Raw genomic sequence first — 12,877 nt, 5'->3', positions numbered from 1 at the left:
GAAGGAAGGCATTGATATAAGCAGTCTACACAACAAGTTGGCAAAATTAGATACCATAATGATCTCTCATTTAGAAATAATCAGCAAATGGAGAGAAAGTAATGACCACTTGCGAAGCAAAGTATTAGGTCTTGAGGGGTTAGTGAAAGACTTATGCATGGACAAGAATCAATTGGAAACAAATTGCAAAGCCATGGAAGAGGAAAATAAACTCTTAAAAACAGCTTTGGAAGAAGTTAAAGTAAATTTAAACATACATGACTACAATAGGTTAGGTAAGGAAATTCAACAGGAGAAACAGCTTTTGTTAGTACAGATGGAGGAAGTTACACAGGGAATATAAGTGCAAGAAGGATATGCAACTTACCTATGCACAAGTGGCCAAGGAGAAGGAAAAAAATAAAAGAAGCAGTAAAAGAAGCAAAATACTGCAGCAACCTGGATAAAACGTACATTAGGCTGGAAGTCGGAAAGGAACTGGCATCAAATGTCTGTCGGGCCTGACAGCCGAGTGGACAGCGTTTCTGATTCGTAGTCCTGAGGTTTCGGGTTCGATCCCCGGTGGAGGCGGAAACAAACGGGCAAAGCTTCTTTCACCCTTCTTTTACCTAGCAGTAAATAGGTACCTGGGAGTTAGACAGCTGCTACAGGGCTTCTTCCTGGGGGTGTGTAACAAAAAAAAAAAAAAAAAAAAAAGAGGCCTGATCAAGGACCGGGCCGCGGGAACGCTAAGCCCCGAAATCATCTCAAGATAACCTCAAGATAAGAAATCCTAAATTGGTGCAAAACACAGTTGATCAAAGTAAGTCCCTGATAATTTTTGGTTGCAAAGAAAAGGAGACAACATCTAGGTCAGAAAGCTATAGAAGAAGCAAAAGTAGTAGATAAAATTTTTAGCCTCGTGGATGGTCTTATTATCAATGAAAATGTCTGCAACTACAGGAGAATTGGCAGGTACGTAAAAGGGAAAGATCGACCTTTGAGGATTACCCTAAACGGTGCCAAACAGATGGAAGGAGTATTAAGGAATGCTAGAAAATTAGAAAGTAACGAGGAAGGGGAAAGTATCGTCGTTAAGACAAACGAAATCCTTCAAAAGACAGAAGCTGAAACTGTACCTCGTTGAGGCAAAACGTCTAAATGAGAGCAGGAATGAAGAAGAAATCTATTCTTTTTTCTACAAAGTGATAGGGGTAGGCAGGCCAGTAAAATGGTACAAAAAGGCTAACGAACAAAATCAGTAAAGAAAGGGGTAGTGAAGAATAAGGAGAGGGGGAACATGTTTCTGAAAATTGCGTACACCAACATAGATGGAGTGAGATCAAGATACTGGAGTTAAGTGATGTAATACAGCTGAAGATACCAGACATTTTTGCACTCATGGAGATAAAACTTGAAGATGATACTTTAAATGAGGTCATATTCCCAAGAGGCTACTCAGTCTGGAGACGGGACAGAAAAATTAGGAAAGGCTGTGGCATTGCTGTGCTGGTGAAAGAACACCTAAAGGTAAATGAAATAATGATTGCCAATCCACGAGACGTTGACATAATAGCACTAGAGATATGCAATCAGGATGATAAACTAACGATCATAAATGCATATAGTCCACCGCCATGCAACACACGGTCAAAGGAGGAGCTGGATAATAAACGAGGGGGTTTTATAACAATAATGAGAGAAATTATAGCAAGAGCTGATAAAGATAGATCACGACTGTTGGTAGTCGGCGACATCAATTTGAAATCCATAGACTGGGAGGCATATGAAGCTAGAACAGAGGATTTTTGGACTTGTAGATTCATAAACCTCATCCTGGAAACATTCATATTTCAAAGTGTTAAACAAGCTACGAGGATGAAGGAAGTGGATGTTCCCTCCATGCTGGATTGATATATACCAGGAAAGGAGAAGAGATATTTGACATTCAGTACCTTCCTCCCATGGTTAAAAGTGACCAAGTCTTTTTGAGAATAAAGTATGCAATGTGTTATAATCTGAAAGAAAATGAGGTTGAAGCAGTTGGAAAAACCTGATTTCAGGAGAGGACATTATGGGGAACTCAGACATTTCTTTAGAAATTTGACTGGAAAGACTTGTTGTTAGGACATGAAGTAAATGAGATGTATGTCAAGTTTTGTGAAATATATGATAAAGGCACAACAAGATTTATACCAAAGCAGAGATACAGCACTAAGAAACAGGATTGGTTCAACAGAAATTGCGAGAGGGCCAGAGACCAAGAGTCACAAAAATGTAATCACTGTAGGAAAAGGCCAAACCTCCAAACATACAAGTAATACAAAGATGTGAGAAACAACTACACAGCAGTGAGGAGAGAGGCAGAAAGACATTTTGAAAAAGGGATAGTGGACATAAGTAAAACAGAACCAGGCCTATTCTATGAATTCATAAACAACAAATTGCTGGTAAAGGATAATATTCACAGGTTGAAAATGAGAAACAGATTTACGGAAAATGAAAATGAAATGTGTGAAACATTAAACAAAAAGTTCCAAAGTGTGTTTGTACAAAATGAAATCTTCAGGGAACCAGACACAATAAGAATTCCAAAGTGAGCACAAACATAGAGCACATATGTGTCTAGAGATGAAGTGGAACAAATGTTCAAGGAGCTAAGTAAGAACAAAGCAGTTGGCCCAGATGGAGTTTCACCATGGGTTCTGAGAGAATGTGCACCTGACCTCAGCATTCCACTTCAACAGATTTTGTAGACATCCCTGTGTAAAGGCATTGTAGCAGATGTGTGGAATAAGGCTAACAGTTCAAATGTACAAAAATGGCAGCAGGGAAGACCCCCCTCAATTATAGACCTGTATTATTGACAAGTGTAATAGTCAAAATATTGGAAAAAATAATTGAATGGGTAGAACATCTGGATAAAAACGATATAATATAAGACAGTGTGGTTTTCGATCTGGTAGATCCTGTGTAACGAATTTACTCGGTTTCTTTGATCGAGCCACAGAGATATTACAGGAAAGAGATGGTTGGGTTGACTGCCTCTATCTGGACCTAAAAAAGGCTTTAAACAGAGTTCCACATAAGAGGTTGTTCTGGAAACTGGAACATATTGGAGGGGTGACAGGTAAGCTTCTATTATGGATGAAAAATTCTCTGATAGAAAAATGAGGGCAATAATCAGAGGCAATGTATCGGATTGGAGAAATGTCACAAGTGGAGTACCACAGGGTTCAGTTCTTGCACCGGTAATGTTCATTGTCTACATAAATGATCTACCAGATGGAATACAGAATTACATGAACATATTTGCTGATGTTACGATAATAGGAAAGAAAAGAAACTTAGATGATTGTCATGCCCTTCAAGAAGACCTGGACAAAAGTAAGTATATAGAGCACCTCTTGGCAAATGGAATTTAATGTGAATAAATGCTATGTTATGGAATGTGGAATAGAACATGACCCCCATACAGCCTATAAATTATGTGAGAAATCTTTAAAGAATTCTGATAAAGAAAGAGATCTAAGGGTAGTTCTAAACAAAAAACTATCATCTGAGGACCATATTAAGAACATTGTGCAAGGAGCCTATGCTACACTTTCTAACTTCAGAATTGCTTGTAAATACATGGATGGAGAAATATTAAAGAAATTGTTCATGACTTTTGTTAGACCAAAGCTGGAATATGCAGTGGTTGTATGGTGCCCATATCTTAAGAAGCACATCAACAAACTGGAAAAGGTGCATCGACATGCCACTAAATGGCTCTTGGAACTGAAGGACAAGAGCTATGAGTAGAGGTTAGAGGCATTAAATATGCAAAAACTAGAAGCTAGAAGAAAGAGGTGATATGATCACTATGTACAAAATAGTAACAGGAATCGATAAAATTGATAGGGAAGAATTCCCGAGATCTGGAACTTCAAGTACAAGAGGTCATAGATTTAAACTAACGAAACAAAGTTGCTGGAGAAATCTAAGAAAATTCACTTTTGTAAACAGAATGGTAGACAGCTGGAGCAAGTTTGGTAAGGTGGTGGTGGAGGCCAAAACCTTCAGTAATTTCAAAGCGTTATATGACAAAGAGTGCTGGGAAGACGGGACACGATGAGCGTAGCTCTCATCCTGTAACTACACTTAGGTAATTACATTATCACACTATTCTCAAAAGTACAATGGTTTAAGGTGTGTGTGTTTGGAAGTACCCAGTGTGTAGGTTTGAATCCTCCTCATGCCTCCTCCTGATTTTCTCTTCAGAGTGACCTTAACATTTTTGGTTGCCACCATTGGGTAAACTAGTCTGGAGTTGACCCTCTGCCAGGTTGTTCTTTGCGTCATCTTCATAGTGAGGGTCTGGAGGGGGAAGAGTTGTGTATGCAAGGATGCATACATTATTGTACCATAGCTTCTCGTGTCAAAAACAGAGACCATTACCTTTACCCAGATTTTCGAGTGAGGAAGGTACTATCTTCATGCTTTTCTCTGGCTATTTATGTCCTCCATTGTTGATGTTAGACAGGGTGAGGTGTTTGTCTGCTGAATACATTGCCTCTTGCATCTGGTAGTTGAAGTGAAAGTCTTGTTTTGTTGTGGATACACCACTTTTCCACTCTTTATGGAGGTTTATTTGCTTTGTTTCTCTGATGCATGGGTTATGATCAATTTCTCTTCCAATCCAGAGCCTGATTCGGCTGCTTGCAGTTCTTTTTTTTTTACGTTTCGAACATTTCGGGCCCTCGGCAGTTTTGTGTGGCCTTGGGCTGTCGGTTGCAGCCAGTTGTCCAGTCTTCATCATATTCCATGACGTAAAAACGTTATGGAACGTGATGGTGCACCCCCTCCCGGATAAGTCCCTCTTTTACTTCGGGTATCTAGCTTCAGGGAGCTGACAGGGCTCCCCACAGAAAACCAGTGTTGAATGTAATGAAACGCCATTTTCTGGGTGAGCCCTAGAGGCTCCCTGGCACCCTCCCTCCCTCTGGTCAGTGGTTTTCCTTCTGTTTGCTCAGTCTCCGAACTGGTGAGCAGGTGGCCGGCTCGGATGGGTGGGGCCTCCCCCTCCACCTCCTTAGGGTGGGGATGGGGAGGGTGAACAAGTGGCGAACAAGTGGTTTGATAACGATTTGCTTGTTACCTTGTTTTTCTTGGGGGAGAGTTCTTAGGCTCTGTTAGGTCTTGGGTTGCAATTTTCAGCCAATTGGGGTCTATTTTGGGGCACCGACCTTCCTGGGTGCCAAACCTCGGTTAATGGCAAACTGTTCTCCGAGTGGCTTTTTCATTGTTCCGACTTGCCAAATTGTTTAACAACCAGGTACACATCAGTTCACTGCTGAATGTGTACATTCACTGCACATTCACTACAAATTCACTGCTGGGTGAACAGATGCTACAGTTAAGGATTGGCCCCAAGTAAATCCTCTCCAGCCAGGATACGAACCCAGGCCAAAGTGCTCGTGAAATGCCAAGCAAGTATACTGCCACTTCGCCAGGGGGGACTCTTCGAATTTTCCCTTCAGACAACGATCTTTCAACACCGCATCCGACAGGGGGTTGGGAGCTGGAGGCGCTTGCGTTTTGTATACCTCATGATGATTGTTGTTTCAAGTGTTAAAGGCCTTGTGGGGGGAAGGCAACGAGGGGGAAGCTACATTACAAACTGCAAAATACAATTCTCTAGATCATTTGAATATTTATGCTTCCAACAGTAAAAGTCCAAATTTTAGGAAGCATGTGTCCATAGAACTGATTATCAAGGAAGCTAATTTAAAGTGAGACATGCTAAAATAGATACATATTGGTAATATCTGAGTACCAAAGGCCTTCAACCAGCAAAGCCTTGGTATCTTCTGCATACAGAGTTGGAGATGATTGGAACAATATGTGAAAATCTGGTAATGTTAAAGCCATCAGCAGTTTCAAAGCATCATAGGACAGAGTATTAGGCAACTGGGACACCATGATTCTGTAACTACTGATCCTGTGTAACTACTCTCATCCTGTAACTACACTTACACACACACACACAATTTATTATGTCTTCTTTGCACCAATTTTATCACTAGGCTTATTACAGGTGGCGGTGGTGACATGCGACTGTATGGCTACAGCAGCTATGGGGAAGGTCAAGTTGATGGTCGAGCCGAGCCTCGGGCCGATAACCGTGCCGAGGGTCGACGGGTGCCCAGTAAAGGGGAGACAAAAGCCACCCCCCCACTGCCCCCTGGCATGGCACCAGGAGTTGGTTCAGCCTTGGCTTCCCTGCAGCAGCTGGTAGCCAGCGGTGGGGATGCTGCCACAGTATACCGGAGCCTCCTTGCTGCTAGGCAGTATGCTGCTGCTGCTGCTGCCCTTGGTGCAATTCCAGCCCCTACTTCAATTAATCCAGCTGCCTTACATGCTGCCTCACCACTTAACTCGCATCACCAGCAGCAACAGCAGCAACAACAGCAGCAGCAGCAACAACAGCAACAACAGCAGCAGCAGCAGCAGCAACAACATCAACAACAGCAGCAGCAGCAGCAACAGCAACAGCAGCAGCAGCAACAACAACAAAGAAGGCATCAACAACAGCAGCATCAGCAGCAACAACTACAACAACAGCATCATCAGCAACAGCATCAGCAACATCAACTACAGCTCCAACATCAGCACCAACAGCAACAACACCAACAGCAGTTGCAACAGCAGCAAGCGGCAGCATTGGTTACTGCAGCTACTGCTGGGCTGAATGGTGAGGGTTTAGCCATGCATGGTGCTCCACGCTTGCAGCAGGTTTCTCCGCAGGGTAGGAAACATTGCTCGTCTGTTCCTTCAGAGATGAGGCATGAGGACCCACAGCCTTCTCCGGGTAGAACGCGTTCTCATCCTTTACCTACCAGCATAAGTAGTCAAGAAGTCCTCTGTACTCCTGCGAAAGTAAAAGATGCTAATGAAGTTGCTAGTGGTGTTGATGGCAGTGGTGATGGGGGTAGTGATAGTAGACGGGTGCAGAGTGGAAGTGAAAGCGAGGGGGATCAGCGAACCAGACACCGTCGTAAACAAGAACAACCTAGGCGACAGAGCGTCATATACCCTATCACTGCACAGCCTGAAGGGGGAAGTGGCGGGGGCGGTGACTCCAGTTCGGATGATTCTCAGGGGTATGATGTTTTACTGACGAGGAGTACCGTAGATCACAGGGACTCGCCCCACGATTCACTCCGTAGTAATTCTCCTGCTGACCCTTCCTTGCGGCTGCCACCTTCCAGAGAAGCATTTCCTAATCAGGGTATGAGTCAGGCCATGAGCCATGCCCTTGCCCACCCTTTCTTAGCAGCTCATCTGAATGCCAGTCAGTTACTACAAATGACTCAGACACCAACATCAGGAAAAGCAGATGTGCCTGTCCCTCACCCGCAGCCGCTACAACAGTTACAAGTGCGAACAGATCTCCTCGAGCCCCATCCTAAGGAAGTAGAGACTTACTCTATTCAAGAGGCCCAAAGACCCCTATCCCAGTCCCAGATAACCATGCAAGAAGTTGAGTTAAATAGTGTAAGGACTCCTCCTATTAATGCTTCAGTAGATGGCACCACAGCACCCGTCAAAAAACGGAGATGTTCTCCGAGGTACTTGGAAAATGATACCAGCAGTGTAAGTGATCCGTTAGGTAACAGCACAATAAGTGAGGTAGGAAGAAGTGACAGGGGGGAAAATAGTGTACCAAGTGTAAGTGTTTCCATGTCAGGTGAGGATAGTACTGCACATACTTTAAGTCCTAACATAGAGAGCACCCCTGTAAATGGTGTTAGTGCAATTAGTGAGGATGTGGTAAAGAATGCAATTAGTAGCAGTAGCAACAGTCAATCTTTGTTAAATGTGAATACAGAAAATTGTGAAACTGATAGTGATGTACATAAAAATTTAGGCAAAAATGATCAAGATTATTTCAATGGCGATCATGAAATATTTGATAGTGCAAGAAAAAATGCTAGAAAAAGAAAATCGGAAAGTGATTCGGTAACAGAAATGGAATTTCAGGTTGACGGGCAGCTAGAGGAGTGTAGTGATACTAAGAGAAGGACTAGGCAAAAAAGGGCAGTTTCTTATGCGGAGGATGGCACAGATCCTGTATTAGAAATGAATGAGGACTCTTCGCCCGATACGACTCCTTTGAAGAAGAAAGGTCGTAAAACAAAAGATACTAGGGATAGGATAGATGGCGAGAGTAATCCTAGCCCAGAGCAACAAGTTCAAAGTGATCCCCCAAGCACTCCTCCAACTCTTCCACTGGAAGAATCTCCAGGAAAGTCATCTCATAACTCTCCTCCTGGCGGGAGGCGCGGCCGTGGTGTCCTTCGTGGCATTACTAGGGGTAGAGGGAGGTTGGTGGCTCCTGGTTTACAAGAATTCTCAAGTATTACAGAACCACTGCATGTGGACACAACACTGATTCATGAGCCAGATTTGAGAGTTCCTGCTCCACCACCCATTACTCCTTCTTCGTGCAGCCCAGATGTGTATGATTTTAACGACACTGATAGTGATGGGGTTGGTCGAGGAAAGAAGGGAAAACGTGGTAGAAAGAAAGGTGGCAGCCCTAAAAAAAATTCAAAGTCACCACTTGAGCTGGCAAAATCAAGTATTAGCCCTAGACCAAGAGAACCACATGCGAAGTCTCCACGGTCACCAAAGTTTTTTTCCAGTTCTCGCAGCCCTATTTCAGAAAGAAACAAAGAATGGCTTCGAGGTATCTCTCCGCCTGTCAGAGATTTGTCAAAATCTCTGGCCGAGATGCCATCGTCGGAGAGCACAACAATTAGTCTTTTGCAAGAGAGTAGTGTTGATATAAGCAAAACAGTACCTCTATCCGAGGACATCTTTATACAAGATTCTCAGAGTACTGATACTCCAGCTACAGATAATGCAGCCAAGGCAGATGGAAATGTGATATCTCCAAGAAGAAGTAGTAGGAGGAATAGGACTAGAGACAACCAGGAAATTGTTACTGCCAAGGGTAATGAATCCATGGATTCTAACCTTCCATCTTCTCCGTCGGGCAACTTAAAAAATAACACATCTTTCTCAGGGCTGATCTCGGGCAATGCACAAAGCAAAGAGGATAAGGATGAAAAAAGTATAGAGTTGGCAGCTTTGGTACCACAACCAGTTGAAAGAGTAGGGTCTCCAAGTAGTAAAATTCGAAAAAGGGGCCGAAGAAGTGGAGACCCTCTGAATGACCAACAGATAAACAGTGATGAAACACAGACACCTTCCATACTAGAAACTGATGAACAAAAGCCTGCAGTGGAGAGACTCTTGCAAACTGAAGAGTCTTCTATAAAGTGCGAAACAAATTTAGTAAAATGTGTAGATAAATTTGCAGGAAAACAAGAAATAGGGTCAGCGGATGGGTTAGAAACTGGTGTAACAGAAATAAAATGTGAACTTACAAAGCCCGTGGGAACTAAACCAAAAGCCAAAGGGAGGGGCAAGGGGAAAAAAAAGACTGCTGGCAAATCCTCGAAGAGCAAAAGAGCTCAGACAAAAAATGAAGTCAGCAAAGAAAACAGTGTGCTTCCACATGAAACCAAACAGTATGAACTTGTACCTGAAGGTACACTTGATGACATTAAAACTTGTAGTGGTATAACCAGCATCACTCAAGAAGGTTCATATAGCAAGGATAAAACCTTGGTTCATGAATCAAGCACAAGTGTACCTACTTCCCCAGTCAGTGACACTTCAAAATGTGATGGTACTCCACGCAAAAATAGACCCAAGAGAGGTGCCGATTATTATCTTGTACAAAACAACCCCCAACCTGTGGATGGGACTTCCAATGGACCTGATTTAGCATCTTGTCAAAATTCCACAGACGAAACTATTACTGTGATAACACAATTAATGGAGGAGTCAGAATCTCGAGGGAGAAGATTGAGAGCTAGAAGGGCGAGTGCCAAACAGGATGCAAAGTCAGAGACTCAGAATGCAAAGCCTGAGAATCTAGAGGATTCAAAGCCCGAGACTCAGGATACGAAGCCCGAGACTCGGGAGGATTCAAAGCCAGAGACTCGGGATGCAAAGCCAGAGACTCCGGATACAAAATCTGAAACTCAAGATACAAAATCTGAGATAACAGATGTAAACAATGAAGCCAAAGATACAAAGACTGACTCATCAGAGACTAAATCTGATGTTCAGAATGGTATGTGTGAAACACAAGCAACAAAATCAGAAATCCAGGACACAGCATTGGAGACTGAGGAGACAAAACTGGAGACTCGGATAGCAGACTTGGAAACCCAAAATGTACCGCTTAAAATCCAGGATACAATATCCGAGTCCCAAGAAACAAGATCAAAATCTTCAGTTACAAATTTGGAAACGGAGGAAAAATCAGATGCAAAAGAGGTATCGTGTGCATTAAACACTTTGGAAGCAAGTCCTACTGAACCCAGTATTAATCCTATAATTTCATTAGATGCTCCAGAGACTTCAAGTATACCAATTGCTCCTCCAGATGCTTTAGAGGTACCTCAAGGTACTGATGTGGATGTGGATGCTGAAACTGTTGAGAATATTGCAAAATTTTTGGAAGAGACTGCCTCCAGTATTCCTGCAGCTACTGAGGAAAGTTATGTGGACAAACGTCCAAAACGATCCTCTCGTCCACCGAGGAAAATGGATGAAAATGAGATGAATGATCTTCTATTGCTTCTTAATATGGAAGATGAAGAGAGTGAAGATGAAGATTACGTCCCCAAGGACTTTGACAACTTTGACAGTATGGCTGAAAGTGATGATGGGGGAGATAGTGAGGGTAATGATATTGGAGAGGATGATGAATTTGATTCCAGTGATTGTGAAAGTGGGAGCAGAGGAAGTGGTACTCGAAGTAATCTCTTGAGTATGGCTAGTGATATTAGTGGTGATAATAACTTTGTGCCAACAGCCCTGAAACATGGCAAAGCAGGACCTGCCAAGCAGAAGGGACTCAAGAAAGACAAAGGTAAGAAAGGGAAAGTTGAAGCTTCTAGTGCCAAGAAAGGAAAATTTAGTAAAGGGAAAATAAAAAATTATAATAAGTCTAGAAGTGATGATGTAGAATTAAGAAAAAAAAGTGAAGATGGAAGGAAAAAAGGTGAAACTTGTGAAAGAAGAGGTCCTTTTATTCGATTAGATAAAACTAGGTGTAGAGAAGTAATTGTCAATACCCCTCACCGGGATGAGGACGAGCAAGAGAAAACGATACGGAAATCCAGCATCCAGTTTTACTGTAAGATTGAAGCTAAGCAAAAGACTGCCAAAGTAGGTTATAACAGCACACTTCATAACAATTACGATGCCTTCTCCAAAGATACCTCCTGGTATTGCTCATTATGCAAGAACTACAGTCATTCGTGTAAGCTTGGTGACCTGTATGGGCCTTATTTCATCGAAGGTCTAACGCTATTGAAGAAGCAGTACCCGCTGGTACTGGAGGGACAAGTGGTGGAGTCCTCTTCACCGTCTGAAATAGGCAAGCTGAAAAAGCGCACCCAAAGACGAGAGTCCACGTCTGATGGCTCGCTAGAAACTAAAAAGGTGAGTACAGTACTGTAGTAAGATTTGAAGTATACTGTTGCTTGCATTTTTGTTCATTCACTAGTTGCTTGCTAAATCACTGTACTGATTGCTTGTTAAGCAAATCAGGTCAAATGCTATAGTCACTCATTGCTTGCTCTATCACATTTTGTTGGTGTGGATATTCACTGGTTTTGAGACCATATTTTTATGTTTTTGTGTAATAGGTATGTACATAACTAAGTATATACAGTATATTCTTATATGACCCTGCAAGAGTTGCTATGGCCACACTTGATTAATTGGTGTTCTGAAGGTGAACAGTGTACATCACTGAAATATTGGCAGTAGTTGCTCCTTGTACTCGTTACCAGGCAATTAGGAATTGTACTAGAGAAGTATCATCAAAAGCTGAACCAATGTGTAACAGAGCATTTGTATGTGTGTCAACATTGGTTATATATATATATGTTAATTCTTGTGTGTACTTCATTTTTCATCTCCATTTAGTACTTACCATTAGATTTGATGAGTCAGATTAATACAATTCTTGTGGTATGAAGCAGGGATCAATTTCCAGGTATCTGTGACAATACAATGAAAATTCTTGATAAAAAAAAGTAATTACCTTACCTTATGTTCAGTTTGTGTTGGTTCCAAGGTATTTGGATTGGTGATTGCTGGTGGTATAAGGTGCTATTGGTATATAATTTTTTGCATTTGTTTTATTGTCTCCTTTTTGGAGTGGGGCAATCTCCACTGTTTTTAAGTGTGTGGGGGATAACACCAGTATCTTGGCTCTATTTCCAAATAATGTTTAGAGCCTGTAATAGTGGTTTCCCGGAGGGGGCCCAAACAATGTCTCCCTGAAGCTATCTTGCCGAAATGGCTACCCCTACCACGTTGCATCAGCCATCAGTGCTGCATGGCCGACCAGAGCCAGAACCTGGTCCCCTCAGGGGACACAGGGAGCAGGGGATTGATAAGATAGCCCTCGCTGAGAAAATATCAGCGAAGTAATAGAGACAACTGTGACAAGTAATACAGACAACTGCGACATTTAGAGCAGTGGTTCCTAATTGGTGGTGTCCATGGAACTAATGCAATGTTTTGTATTGTACTCTAACAAAATATGCAATTTTAACTGAGAATAACAATACAAGGCTTGTGATGTATGAATGTATGTATTTATTGTAGCAATGGATACTGTCAATTTTTCTAGCTTGAACTAATTTGTTGTATGTGATCCACAAGTGTGAATATGGTTGAAAAAGGGAGAATGGGAGATAAAAAGTTGGGAAGCACTGGTTTAGATAAAAATGAAGCACAGAAATGGCAAAGTGACCCC

At 42.2% G+C, this 12,877-nt stretch overlaps 1 protein-coding gene across 7 annotated transcripts in view; it reads left to right on the top strand.

The window, feature by feature from the left end:
* Positions 1 to 12,877, top strand: part of LOC123757088 (transcription factor 20) — a 219,914-nt gene that overhangs the window by 44,618 nt on the left and 162,419 nt on the right. For all 7 annotated transcript variants that reach the window (XR_011228386.1, XR_011228387.1, XM_069323787.1 and 4 more), the window contains exon 4: positions 6,059 to 11,550. Coding sequence is in view for 5 of the 7 variants with exons in the window: in XM_069323787.1 (XP_069179888.1) it covers positions 6,059 to 11,550 (5,492 nt within the window). In the remaining 2 variants the exon portion in view is untranslated. The remainder of the gene's footprint in view (positions 1 to 6,058; positions 11,551 to 12,877) is intronic.

Source organism: Procambarus clarkii, chromosome 13 (genome assembly GCF_040958095.1).
Source record: "Procambarus clarkii isolate CNS0578487 chromosome 13, FALCON_Pclarkii_2.0, whole genome shotgun sequence".
NCBI classification, from domain to species: Eukaryota; Metazoa; Arthropoda; class Malacostraca; order Decapoda; family Cambaridae; genus Procambarus; species Procambarus clarkii.
Note: the sequence above shows the minus strand (reverse complement) of the source record. Positions and strands in the feature narration are given on the sequence as shown.